General features: G+C 36.1%; 1 protein-coding gene across 1 annotated transcript in view; it reads right to left on the bottom strand.

Annotated features, from left to right (window-relative positions):
• PTBP3 (polypyrimidine tract binding protein 3) overlaps positions 1 to 14,900 on the bottom strand; it is a 45,132-nt gene that overhangs the window by 25,359 nt on the left and 4,873 nt on the right. The window contains exons 3-5 of the mRNA XM_033084964.2: positions 3,743 to 3,814; positions 1,249 to 1,412; positions 292 to 438 (exon numbers count right to left, since the gene is read on the bottom strand). Coding sequence (XP_032940855.1) covers positions 292 to 438; positions 1,249 to 1,412; positions 3,743 to 3,767 — 336 coding nt within the window. The 5' untranslated portion in view covers positions 3,768 to 3,814. The remainder of the gene's footprint in view (positions 1 to 291; positions 439 to 1,248; positions 1,413 to 3,742; positions 3,815 to 14,900) is intronic.

Below are 14,900 nucleotides of genomic sequence, written 5' to 3'. Positions count from 1 at the left end.
AAGTAGGAACTTCACTGAGCATAACAACTGGAAAGAAAAAGGCCACAACTCTGAACATCCCTCCTTCATCATCCTTTCCCCAGCTTTCAATGCTGAGCCCAACATCATACGGTGTGGGACATCCCCTTGGTCAGTTGCGATCAACTGTCCTAGCTGAGACCCTTTCCATCTTGTGCACTCTCACTGGCAGGCCAATGCGAGAAGCAGAAAAGGCCTTAATACTTTCTGTATTAACACATGCACTCACAACTCATTCAATTATATCCTGTTAAATGGAAATATTGTACTTACAGCCTGATTATGTTGATTGTCAATCCTAAGTTCCTTGTAATTGGAATACTGAACATAAACTGGCTGATTGTGCAGGTGAGGTGGAGCAGGAGTGTAGTAGTTCACCATAGAAACAGCAGCATCTAAGGAAGCCATTTCCAAAAACGCCTGTAACCAATACAAGGCTGATTTCAATGCTGGTTTTGTTTACAAGTGAGAAAAAAGCATAATTTTTTCCCAATTCCACTCCCACTAGAAAATGATTATGTGAAAGTAAAATACTGATTTGCTCAGCATTAGAATGATGGCGTTGTTTTATTAAAATTGTGCACTTTCTTAGAAAGTTTTACATTGTAAGTACACTATGTCATTTACGAAGAGGTAGAAAAAGTATGACATGTGGGAAGCAATACCACACTGCTAATCAATTTGTTAAATTACCTAGAGAGCTGATATGGATACTGATTGAAAAAAACTGGAACAGAACCTCAAACATCCATCAGTTTATGCATTTTATTAATCCAGCTCAGTGCTCTAGACAATTTTTTGAATGATTGTTTATTATTTTTAGGATTGCTGTGTTTCTTCATGACACAAACTACTCTGTCACATCTAATAGGATTAAACAGATGCCAAAAAATTAACATGCATTTTAGTAACTTAAGCAGACAGGCTCTTTGAAGACATGTCATCAATAGTGACAACGTAGTTCTTGATCATCAGTATGTTCTCACAAAGCAGATACAGTGTTTAGCAATATTATCAACATATTTCTAGTTCATTATTTGATCCAAAAGCATATTAAAAACTTAAATTTCAAAACATCCTTTCATATTTAAAAATATTAAAATTTTCTGCTACCAATTAAATATTTAGACATTGTTACAATCATTTCACTCAAGCACAAGATCAAAATTATCATAACATGAACCACATCTTCAGTCTTGCTCATTATTGAAACACTGAAAAACAACATACCTGACCTTTTCCTCTTAGCATCAAGAGATTGGTTACTTTGCCAAAAGGGAAACCTAATGAAACAACTTCTTCTCTAGTAACACCATTTGGAATTTGACGAATATGAAGGACACGTGAAGGGGAACATGGTGATCTGTTTCCTTTACTTTTTTTCTTCTCATTATCTAAAATATTTTAGGGAGGGAAACAGACAAGTAAACACGACAAACCCATTGCACAGTGTACATAGCAAAATCTAAAGGAGAGAAACTATTGCCTCAGCACTGACATAGACTTAGGCATAGTTCTTTGAACCTCAAGAAAGGATATTTCATATCTAACAAAGGGACAGTGTAAGAAGACATTTTCTTTTATCACCCACTTATCTTCCGTGACTGAGTCACTAACTCAAGGTTTGAGATTTGTTTTTACTTTATTATAGAAAGCCTGTTGTTCCAAATGTTTTTTAAGTTTTACAAAGTCTTTGAAAAGAAGAGCATGAAATCCATACAAACTCTTTAAACCTACCACTTTGACACACTGTCAAAAGTAGGTTTTTTCTGAACACATGCCTATTTGGATCCTGTAAGTGACAGATTTGGAATAGTAAGTGACCAATGACTATTTCAAGAACACTACTCAGTACCCCTGAAAGCACTTTTAAGCAGAACACCACATCTGGAACAAGCATATTGTTCTAGAAGAAGTTGCAATGGAGGCAAGAGATCTAGTCTGAATACCTAATCTGTTGCATTTAGCCTTCCAGGGAGAAACAGAAAAGACAGGGAAGAAATTTCTGTATGACCTTTGTAAGATATTTCACATTTTGCTGAAGTTTTGCATATAGTCTTAGGCTGAGAACTGGTTCACACAAGTCATTCTGCATAAGAACATTTAGAGAGTGTCTTTTCATTAGTGGAAGCGTATAAATTTTCAAATTGGATGATCAAAGCTCCAATCATACCACATTCAGCAATTCTTTCACCTGCAAAACTGAAAAATCTGTTATGTGCTGATTTTTCCATCAAGAAATTTCACATGCTCTGTATGCATTCTGACAAATGTGAACTTTAGGACAAGCATGACCATATTAAACACATATTGCTATCAAGCCATAAGAAGACATATTACCAGCAAACTCTAATAATCAATTTTGTTACTTTTCAGGTTCAAAATGGACACGATGTCAGTGATGTAGACTAAGTCAAGGAATGGTTGACTAAAGAAAGCAGGAAATGAAGGTTAGGATGAATTTTGCCCTTAGTTTAATATGAGAGATTCTTGCAGAAGCAGTATCTTCTGGGTTCTAACACATTGTCAGAGGTGACAAAATGCAGCGAAGTGGCAAACTATTGCAGTTTTTCTTCTCTTGTAAAACTTTAGCTAAGTTACTAAATCAGCAATAAACACTAGTACATCTCAAATGTAAAACCTCCTAATTTTTTAAACTATGCTTCTTTCTCCAGTTGTGGTTTGATACTACTTTTGATGCAGAGTGATAACCATCTGTATCTTCCAGCATCTAAATTTCAAAATTTATTCAATAATTCTTTAAAGCATGCCAAAGGTGATCATTTTTCTGAATTGTTCACTTAATTAAGTAAAAACCATTTTCAGACAGATCATAAGCAGCCTTATGACCAAAGTGAAAACTGGTTCCTGATGTACAAAGGGAAGTTCACTACAGTTGCAATTAATTACTGGCTCAAATGTATTCCCTGAGTAGCCTTAGGTAGAGAGGTACACATTTAGATATGTGACCCACCAGACCAAAGAACCCCAAAACCCCAAACATAACAACAAAAACTAAGTGTTGCAGCTGAATTAAGTAAAAATATACATTTCAATAGTGATTATATTTAATTTTAGATTTATATGATTATTAATCAGAATCCCTACTAATATATCCCAAAAACCTCTACATCATTTAGGCATCTTGGATACCACTGTGAATGATCAGTCATTGCTCTGTTAATTAATATTACATTGCTGAGCTATAAGGTAACGCTATTTCAAGCCGAGCAGAAACATTTGGACATCACATTGAATTGATCAGCAGAAGTATAAACAACCTGACATGTGCAAAGAAATCAAATAGAAAAATCTTCAATTTAGCTCCCTGACTCCTCCTTCTTCCCTACTGGAAATATAGCAAATCTGTCACTTAACAGAAGACAATCTGCTCTGTTCTTTGCCCTGATATAAAATAACCTATTTGGAAACCACTGCTGACAGGTAATTGTCTGTGTCATTATTTAGTTAATTTGACATAAAGTTCATTTATGCAACCATTGGTCATTAACACTCCATGTACACCTAATGCTGGAAATAATATTAACAAAAGCAGACCAGCTTTCTCTCACTTTCAACTTCTTGTCTGATCTAAAACTACAGGTAAACATATACATTTACCGCATCTTCCTCAACACACGCACGCACAAAACGAAGGAAAAAAAAAATAAGACAGAGAAAGAAAAGTTGAAAAATGCAGATTTTAATTTTTTTTAATGTATACCTGTAGCTGGAGTAGAATTGCTCATGGTGAAAGGTCTGTTACTGACACCAGAAGAAGCTTGTCAGGATCACACTAAGAAATAAAAGACAAGATTACTAGTAAAAGCTATTACAGAGAAAGCTCAATATAAATGCTTTACTTATTCTTCCCAAGAACATCCCCTTCCTATACACATTACCCACGATGGCCAGGAACTTATTTTTCAGGAAAAAAAATGCCAACAACATAAATTTCTACCGTGTCTCAAGAATTTAGCAAATTCAGCTGTTACACTTCATATATCCCACTACAGTTCACTTTTAAAAAGAATAACAAATGCTTAAGAAAATAAACATTTTTTAATAATACATATGACTTACCATCAAATTCTTAGGACAAAGATCAAAGTACTTGCTTTAAGAGTATTAACAATTTGAGGCTTTAACTACTGACAGAGGAGAGTTTGAATACTACAGGTTCTTTATTCAAAAAATCAGCATCTAGCTCCAGTTACACCTGTTTACTCATTAAGACTGCTGTAATCTTCCAGCCACGCATCATCTTCAAAATATTGACAAGAAACAAGGTACCACAACACTTCTAAAAGGCAGTTAAGTTTCCTGAAACTTTCACCACACTTTTTCATAAAAGTATTTTAATAGAGACCAAGGGAGTAATTCTACAAGACGGGATAAGTTAATCCAAATAGCTTCTCATCACTTTGGTGGAAAGAGAACTTGACATTGCTCTTGGTCCAGTATTCCCACATGTGTGTGAACTGTTTATCTTGCATGAAGAATAGTGCCAATGAATCTTCCTATGAGATTACAGTAATTTCACTATTATAAGCTGCACCTGATGATAAGCCACACTTAGAGGTGTTGGAAACTTTTCGTTCTTTGTCCATATATAAGCCGCACCTGATTATAAGATGCATGTTACAACACAGAGTGTGATAAAAGGTATCCATTCTATCACCATCTGTTGAGGGTGGGGGCAGTGATCCTTATCTCTGTGGGAGATATTCTGCTAATGGGCCATCCATTGAAACCAGGTGGGGCATTGTTCTTTATCTTTTCACAACCCATCCTTCCTCCAGCGAGTCATTTTCTGCTAACGGCCATTGAGTCCCACTGTGTGACTGATAAAATTACTGCATCCCATTGGAAGTTGCTCCAGCCAGGGGGAAGAGCCCAACATTCTTACCAAGATAAAAACAGAGGTTTTGGGACACTAAGGGAGCCCCTTTCTCCACTGGACTCCAGAGGAAAAACGGATTTCTCCACATCATCACTGGACCTCCGGAGGGAAACTGCACCTTCTACAGGAGCACTGCTTCAACTGAACCACATCTGTCACTGCAAGAGGATGCAGCCACCATTTAATGGGACTGCTACCAACACCCTGCCTGACAGGGTGTCAGGTTGTACTCTGACTTTGTCAGGGTTTGGAGTTTGTTTCTTTGTAGTACTGTACTTCTATTTTAATTTCCCTAGTAAAGAACTGTTATTCCTAATTCCCATATTTTTGCCAGAAAGACCCTTGATTTCAAAATTATAATAATTTGGAGGGAGGGGGTTTACATTCTCCATTTCAAAGAGAAGCTCCTGCCTTTCTCAGCAGACACCTGTCCTCCAAACTAAAGCAGCAACTTTTTGTTCTTTGTCCATCTATAAGCCGCACCTGATTATAAGCTGCACTTCGGGTTCAGACCAAAATTTTAGTCAAAATGGTGCGGCTTATAATTGCGAAATTACTGTAATCATTTCTCCAGTCTGCCAGCATTCTGAGTTACATTAGTTATTCAGATGGAAGAGGGATTGAGAAGTGGCAGGATCCACTGCAAAGAAAACAGTAAGGATAAGCCATCATGCTGGCTTGCATTGGCGGCAAAAACATTGCTCAGAGTATTGGTTTATATGTGCTTTATGTGCTTAAAGGAGCAATTAGGGTCTCTTCATCCTTGTTAATAATGTGCTCCTGCTGCTTCCCTAGTGTGGGAAAGTCATTCACAACAGAAGACTGTGATTAGGGTAGGGTGCTTAAAAACCCTTTCAGCCAAATATAGATGTTCATGAATGAGCACAGGTGTTAGTGTGGGATGGAAGAAAACGTGTGCTCATTTCTCTCCAGCAACAGTAGAGACTTATTTTAACTGCAAAACTGCATCTTAACAGTATATTTAAATACAACATCTAATGGTGGTAAACAGCAAAATCATTTTTACATTAAGAGAACTAAAAACTATAAACCCTGTATTTTAAAGAAATATCAGTTAAATGGTTACTAGAGGTCATGCATATCACACTGTACTTGCACAGATACTAGAACATAATTAACATGCAATACTGATAAAATTTTCACCTATTAGCAGTACACTGAGTATACCAGCACTCCCGTATTGCACCAAAAGAGCATATTTTGATTGTAAAATGCTTATCATGCTAGTTAAACAAATGCTGTATGTGCAGATGTAGTAGAAAATATTAATGATGGTCCCTTATTACACCAAGCTTTCCTTTTATCTACTGGTGGGCAAGAAGAAAAAGTGCTACTGATGCAATTCTGGTGAGGAGGTTTTAATTTGGTTTTTAACTTACTGTTTATTCAACAGAAGAAATCTCTGCATATTTCCAGAAGGCTGGAAAAATGTGGCGTATTACCATGTCCAACAGGTATTCTTTCCATTTCATATTTAATTTTATGCACATTGGTATCAAAAAACACACCTCAGACATTTTCAGAAGACAATCTTCCAACCTCCTCCATTTTCAGCACACCCAAAGAAACAGATGAAACAATTCAAATGGCTGCAGTGACCTGTGTTACAACTCTCTGTGTAACTGGCCTGAATCCATAAAATTGAAGCTGTAGCTCACTGCAGCACACAATGAACTGCTAGTCCAGGATGGTGGACTAAACCAGCTTCAACAGGAGAAAAATTATACCAAAATTACAACCTTCATCCATTACATGTGCCTGTACTTAAAATTGACATCATTCAGTCACCACATCCTAAGAGAGTTCCCTAGATTTTGCTACTACACTGACAACCATTAACCCACTAGAGTAGTCAAAACATAAAGGAATTCTTTAAACCTCAAGCTCATCACCTATGCAATTGTTTTATTTGGTTTAATGCAAGATCAACAAAGCTTTGGGCTTCTTACAATACTGGGAACCATCATAATTTCAAATGTGTAATTGTCTTCATATCTTCAGCCTGATACAAGGATTATCTTTAAATTGTCATACTTCCAACTACGTTTGCATTAAAAAACAAAATAAAACAATTAAAGATTAAATCAAGACATTGCAGAATAATTGGCCTGGCCTAGGCTTGCTAACTCTAGAACCCCGACTACAAAACTTAGTTTCTTACACAAGAATTTAGAATCTTACCTGAAGATTTTGGTTATACTTTTTGTTATTATCTGAATGTCCCACTGAAACTCTATTCCAATTTTTAACTTCTTGTATGCATACTAAGTTTTATACCTACCCCTACAATTACAGCATATTTATTAACTACAGCATACCCCTTGGAAGGATGTAGTATATGAAAACTACCAGTAATGCCACTGTTTTTGCAAGTGGCTGACCAAGGTATTTCTCAAGTACGAGAATACCAAAACAAGGTTTTTCATTGTCTCCTTATTTAGCCAGCTTATAAACGATAAACCTACTCAGCCATTGACTGAAAGTAAAACTGTTCTAGGAGATTGCAAAATAAATTTGCACCATGGCAGTTGTGCGAGTTGAAGTACAAGATGTGTATGTTTGAGATATTCTGGATTAATGGAAAAAATGACATTTATCTCTTCAGTGTTTTCACAATTCTGCTCATACAAAACACACACAGAAATTATAAAATTTAAGCCAAAATTTACAAAATTCAATTATAAAATTTAAGACCGTTTGTTCAATCTCTTTCTTCCCCACATAGAGATGAAAAGAGATATTTCTAAAATACTTTGTAACATGAAGCATTTAATGTGGCGACAAAGATCTGCTACAGGTTGTTCTGGCAAGGCCTTTAGTGCTGAAAAAGTCCACACAAGAAGGGCGTGTGCCCAAGATAATGTCTTAGAGGATTCCGATTGAATCTTTCTACACAGGCTAGAGAGTCCTACCATGCCCCTAATCTCTCTCTGTGCACAAATTTTCCACTGGTTACTGCTTAGTTATCCACTATTTGTGTCCAGCAGTTTTCACAGCACAACGGTGTGGGGTAGGACAGTGGTTGAACCTCACCAGTTCTCTGTGAGGCCACACAGTGAAAGTGAACAAGCAGGCAGGACAAGTAACCATGCTGCCTAACCCTTCCCTGATAAACACTTCTTCCAGCACAAAGCTTACTTCACAGAAAACAGCACCTGCCTTCTGAGTGCCAGGACGGGACCAATTACATGGTGAATATTCCTTCTTTCAGACTGTGGTAAACGAGGCAAATGGAATTGCTCAAAACAAGGACAGCTACCAAACCAAGGTTGCAACACCTTCCACCATTCCACGTGAATCATCTCCTAACATCTTAAGACTCCTTTTATTTTTTTAAATGCTGCAAGACTTTCCATCTCTCCTACTTCAAGGCAGCATCTTTCCATTTTTGGGAATTACTACTTGGTGACAGGTAAGGCAAGAACAATAAAACAGCTACAGCTAGATAAACTCAATCTAGAATGAACTTAATTCTTTCCTTGTATTATTGAGAAGGAACTAGAAACCAGTTGCTCAGAAAACTTAGTTTGATTTTGGACATTTTTTTAAAAACAAGTAACATCTATAGTGCTGAGTAAACAGTCCAGTAAGAACCCACCACAAAGTGTGGCACTCAATAATAGGTTAATGAAAAGTATTCTTCAGTACCTACCAGATCAATTTCCCTGACTAAATAAGACATATTACACAACTGACTACAGCAACTGAAACTACTTCAGCTGTTCTACAATTTTTAAAAGTCTGATAGTAATTTATGCTAATGATTCTGCAATTCCAGGATAAAAGCCACCGCATTCATGGCAAAAACATAAAACAAACATTTGAAAGTCAGCAACTCTAGGTTTCTAAAATCTTTGTGAGTGACATACAGTTGGAAACAGACAGGTAAGTCTAATACTGCAAAATCCTTCTTTAGAACATGTCCTCATGTTAAAACTATGGCAGGCATCTATTTACCGTTACTTCTGGAATCACTGAATCCTATAAACAATCTTTTAATTTTTAAAAAAGATGTAAGTAACATCCTTATTACCTTCCTCTCAGCTTTCAACTGCAGTATTTTCTTCCTCTTATTTTCTAGAAGTCAAAAATTCTTCAATACAGTTCAATTAATTAGAAATGGGATAGTTCCACAGAAACTTATATTTGTATTGATGGTTTTCCTAGAATTTAGTGGGTCATCTTTCTATCCTATTAGTTTTAAGTCAACATAAGGAAGAATATGATTACAGGTTTCATTATGAAAAAAGCATGGGCAATTTTAAGGGAAAATAGGACCTCTCTTCATGCATGTAAATTAAAACTGCACATTTTTTCTACGAGTCTATGCGGCAAATAAATTAATTACAGTAATTTCACAAGTATAAGGCGTACTCTTTTGACTAAAATTTTGGTCCGAACACAGAAGTGCACCTCATACCCCAGAGTGCTTTATATATGCACAAAGTTCGGAAATGTGCCAACCTGGAAGTGCGAGCCTGCAGCAGCCCCGAGCTGAGCTGAGCCCGCCTGGCCCCAAGCCAAGCCAGTAAACCCCACGATAGCGCGATTCTGATTCCGTTACTAATTCGTTACTTTGTTGCATGCAGATCCTCACTGCAAAAAATAAGAGTGCGCCTTATACGCCGGTGTGCCTTATATAAGGACAAAATTCGGAAATTTGTCAACACCCGGAAGTGCGCCTTATACTCCAGTGCACCTTATACTCATGAAATTACTGTACTTGAAATTTGCCCTTTTGGGGCAAAACATCATCAACAAAACATCATAATTTCAAGCTATGCCAGTAATAAACCACAGTTATATTTAAACTAACTGCTCTACTGCATACTTTATTAATTTTTTTAGAACCTGACTGTGGAAACAAAAGCTAAGGACCATGAGAAGAGTGAAAATTTCCATTATCTTCTGCTTCTGCAGCATGTCTCTAGATAATTGCTATATTCATTTACTCTTTCTTCCTCTTTCATGTTTGCAAAGGATACGCAGCTCCTACTTCCAAAATGGGGATTTAATGTGAAGTACAATGCTGTTGGTGCCAAAAGAAAAAGATTTCAAAGACAGTAAAGCCAAACTATGGGGAATTTCAAAACCATCTATTTGTATTAAAAATAAACTTACAGTAATTTCACGACTATAAGGTGCACCCTTTTGACTAAAATTTTCCCTTGAACCCAGAAGTGTGCCTTATAGTCCGCGCGGGGGGAGCTGGGGGCGGATCCTTGCTGCAAAAAAAAAAAGTGCGCCTTATAGTCCAATGCGCCTTATCTGATCTACAAAGTTGCGAAATTTGCTGACTCCTGGGTGGTGAGCCTTATAGTCCGGTGTGCCTTATGGTCGTGAAATTACTGTACCTTAAATAGATATAGCCTACCATTTCAGTAAGCTGAAGAAGAAGGAAATTATAGGCAATGACCACAAACAAGCAAGCCTTCTTTCCCTCACTATAAAGAGGACTCCCAACCACAGACTGAAGCTGCTGGTCGCCAGCCACCCCAGAAGCTCTATCTTAGCACTGACAGCTCCTCGGCAGGTTTGAACATTCATTGGCTCTGCCAGAACCACAGCTTGCTCACTGCCTCTGTTGCCAACTACAGAGGCTCCCTCCTGTATTGGTAAAAAGGTACTGAACACTTTCAAAGAGTTACGGAACAGTAATTAAAATATTAAGAGAAAAATATTATGTACTTTGCATTTATGCTAGATACAGGGCAAGAACATAAGGAAACAACTCTTGAAGGTGCAAAACATGCAAAAGCGGCCTTGAGAATGTGATCATCAGGAGCTGTAAAATTAAGAGTGACAAGTTTAGTTTTTTAATGAATATAAAATATGCATTTTCATTCTTAAAGTCAGAAATACTTCTATTTAGTATGAAGGCTTTAAGCTCATCCTACACTACTTTGAATATTCCAGAGATCCAGCAGGTATCATGACACAGAGGCAGAACTTTCTTTGAAACTGTAATCAAAGATGACTGCTTTTCTTTGTGATATCATCACCCATTTACAATTTCCAATAATATTGTTTTATGACAGCATAAATACAAACTTTACTAAAAACAAAGATTGATGCCTATGCTTCCTAGCCAGCTTAAGCCTTAAATGTGTGAAGATAGCTTCCCTCAAGAGTTAACACAGATTTTTGTGAAGAAAATTTACTTATATTACCACAATATATTTCTTTCACATATATATCTTTTTCAAACTATCAATAGAACACTCAACACAATCCTTACTAATTTATTCTGATTCTTAATAAGGAAGTGAATATGGGAAAATATCTGTAAATAAACACTATACAGAATGAAGTGCTGTACAGATGAAGATACTTGGCTTTAAATTTAAAAATTTTATAATTAAAGTCACAAATGTATCTATACAATGCCACGCTGTGTAGGGTTTTGCATCATTGTATACTTTACCATGCACAAGCCATGCTCTAACACCCAGAATCCCAAATAAACCACCACCTCTCTTGAATTTAGTAAGAGGAAAATTTACATAGCCTTAAAAAGTACCATAAATGCAAATCTGGTTTATAATTTATTCTTAAAAGTTAAAATAAAGAAAGAAGTAGATCTGAAAGAAACAAAACAAAACCATGACACTAATGCCAAACAATATGGTAACAGCTAAACCCAAGAGTGGCTTTAACAAAAGAACTAGTGTGTGAGACAGGATATAAAAGAGATTACTTCATTTAAATCAACTGCTAAGAGATCTGTAACTACACTTTAACTATGTAACAACACGTATTAAAAAACCCTGAAAAAAAAAATTGAACGATGTTACACAAAGGTAATGGTAAACAGCTTAAAGTGAGAAAGAAAAACACTGTGATAGAAGTGAAAATGTGACAAACTGTGCATTATTTTTTTCCCTCCTGCAAAGGAAATAGTTTAACTTGCAGAGCACGAAGAAAGAGAAAGAAAACAACTGGTTGGATCACAATAGCAATCAAAATTTCTGCAAAACTCCTATCTGAAGCATCCCTTTTAGTACTCATTTTAAACTCTAGTTCCTTCTGAAAACAGAAAAATTCCAGGATACAGTGTTTATCAGTAGCTCCACCTTGCAGCATGAAAGACATCTACTTTCGTTACTTTGATTCCTATTGTTTTGCAGAACTAAATTTACACAGCTTAGTTTAAGAAAATAACATTGGGGGTGAGGGGAGGAGGAAACTCACCCCCCCATGTATCCAAAAACCATCACAGATTCACAGGAAGATAAGAGAAAGATTGACTCTTAACTGATCAATCATTTAACTTAAAAGCATGAAACTACTTTATCTAACTTAAAATTTTTAGTATCTTACAAATAGTTTAAAAAAAATCTTTCCAGTCTAAACTTAACTGTGACACCCTAAAGATGATATTCTTGACTGTATGGTTTTTGACTACTGAATTTTCTGCTTCACAATTAAAAGATTTCAGACAAAAGAGAATAATTTCTACATTTTTAAAGGAAAATTCATATGCACAATCATTTAAATCTAGGACTAAAAGCTCTAAGAATTGCACATTTAAAGAGGCTGGAAAGTAATAGAAGTCTATTTGATGATGTGTATCACACAAATTATGAGTTGAATAAGCTCTTGGTCTAGCAGCTGAAAGACTTGCCTCAAAATCAACAGTAGATTCAATATTTCTATTCACAAAATGAATTTTTAATTACTCCTTAATGCTTTCTAGGAGACTAGTGTTGTATGCAAGGAAAACACAGTCACACCTATGAATCCCACAGGTTTTATCCCTTCTGTCTCATGTGTATTTGGTTTCCTCTCTTCTTCCTTAATAATGTTTCTTATCAGTTTCTCACTCTAAGAAACTCTCTCATGCAGTGGTCTGTGTTTCTTGGGCCTACCTCCACTTCATCTTTCGGAAAACTTAGGAATAAACTAGTGCCTGTAAGGATCATCCTTTAGATGAAAGCTTCTGTATTAATACACTAGCTGCATAAACGGGGATAAAGTCATAATCTCAGCCTGTTGGCAGACTCGGGAGACGGCACAGCATCAATAAACCTCTGTTTTTGTTTATATTCTGACCCATATCAGAAAACAAGCATCTTTTCTTGAAATGAATGCTTTACCTTTTCAGTACACATGGACCAAGGATAAGGACTACTCCTTTTCCTTGCTCATTCCTTCACCTAAATATTACATCAGTCACACAACATGAACATTTCCCTTCAGTTTTACTTCACAGTGATATATCCTCTAACAGTCTTCATTTCTTCCATGTCTCAAGCGAACACACAAGTTAGCTGGTAAAAAAAATTATTTTTCCCTGATTAAAGTATACTATGAAGTGATTTAACAGTAAAACATACAACCAGCTATGAAAGAAACATTATTTTAAGAAAATCTGTGAAGTAAATACAACTTCTAAATTTTATCAATAATTAAATCCACACACCCTATTAACAGTCTGTGCTTTTATTATATACTGGTTATTAAACAAGTTACCACCTTCAGAAAGTCTACAGTTTTAAATTTGACCATTGGTTTGAAAACTGAATGACTAACACTTTTCAGACTAGAACAGTTCACATCTAGTCCTTGGATTGCATGCTTTGAGAACCCTGGATCCTGCTGAGATGCAGCTTTGAGTGTGTGTGTGTGTTCTGAGCTGCTCTTGTTATATTTTACGGTACACACTGCAATGGCAACCAGTACCATGATAAATAGCTCCTCTGAGAGGACATAATATCCTTCACAACATGCTAGGCTACACTTGTTACACACATGCACTAAAAATATCAATTTTGTACACAAAATAGATGAACCTTATGTGTCCAAAATAAAGTTCACAAAAATAAAAAGTTTCTAATGAAATGTGATGTTGTTGCTTACGGATTCTACACCAAAGAGTGCATCTATTGCCCAATCTTCAGCCCTATAGACAGCAACCATTATACACCAAAAACAAGAGCAATGACAAGACAAAAATTACCATGAGCAAACTGTCTGATTTCCCTATGGACAGTATGCTATGCAGCATAAGATTCAGCAATATAGAGTTATTTCAAGCTACTTTCACACTTCAAAAGCATTTAATTTTACTTCCATACGTTTGTTTTCTATTTTAGAAAACCATCATACATTTACAAGCAGGGTTGTATACAGTAAAAGGGAATTATAGAGAACGAGAAAGTTTCTAGCACTGACAGAAATCAAATGAAAAACAAGCATATCATCTACTTTTGAGTTCAAGAAGCTTTCTCCAGAGAAACTAAGTTTTGCATTACAACTTCCATCAAATCTGAGGTCATATACTAATGGCACTGAATAACTTCACATTAATTACTTCAACATTGATTGTGTTTGGGGCAAGGATGGATAAACAGAGATGAAGGGGAAGGAACAGACATGAAGCTAGAGTAGTTTTCCTGGTAACACAAAACCAGAAAACACAGCTTGTCTGTATACATGGAGCAAGAAAGACAAATTAGAGACTAGAAAATAGAAACAGATGAACTCAAAAGAGTAAGAAAATTAATTCAGTATCGTGTGTAATAAAATGAGGAAGTGAACCAGCAAAAAACTGACAAATGGAAAAAGAAAATAGAGAAACAAAATCCTAATTAAGCTGAGAGCAATCAGGAAGGCAAAGAAGGCCTAAAAATACCAAGAGGGATTGCATGTAATTTATTAATTAAATTACATCACCTCTTAATGTTACAATAAAATACTTGGATGCTATATTCTTTTCACTTTCAATGGTCTTTGGGATCACTACATCATCATGCATTTCATGCTGACTGCTGAACAACATTTGTTTTTAGGTTAGAAAACATGGCAGTTAAAAGCCTGAAGACATACAGAACCCGAGACTCATTTAGGTTGGAAAAGACCTTTAAGATAGGAGAGTCTGCATCTCAAAGTGTTGAAGCATAATTTACACATTCAAATGTAGTCCTTGAAGGATGTTGTAACTATGGACATGTGCAAA

Source organism: Catharus ustulatus, chromosome Z, assembly GCF_009819885.2.
Source record: "Catharus ustulatus isolate bCatUst1 chromosome Z, bCatUst1.pri.v2, whole genome shotgun sequence".
NCBI classification, from domain to species: Eukaryota; Metazoa; Chordata; class Aves; order Passeriformes; family Turdidae; genus Catharus; species Catharus ustulatus.
Note: the sequence above shows the minus strand (reverse complement) of the source record. Positions and strands in the feature narration are given on the sequence as shown.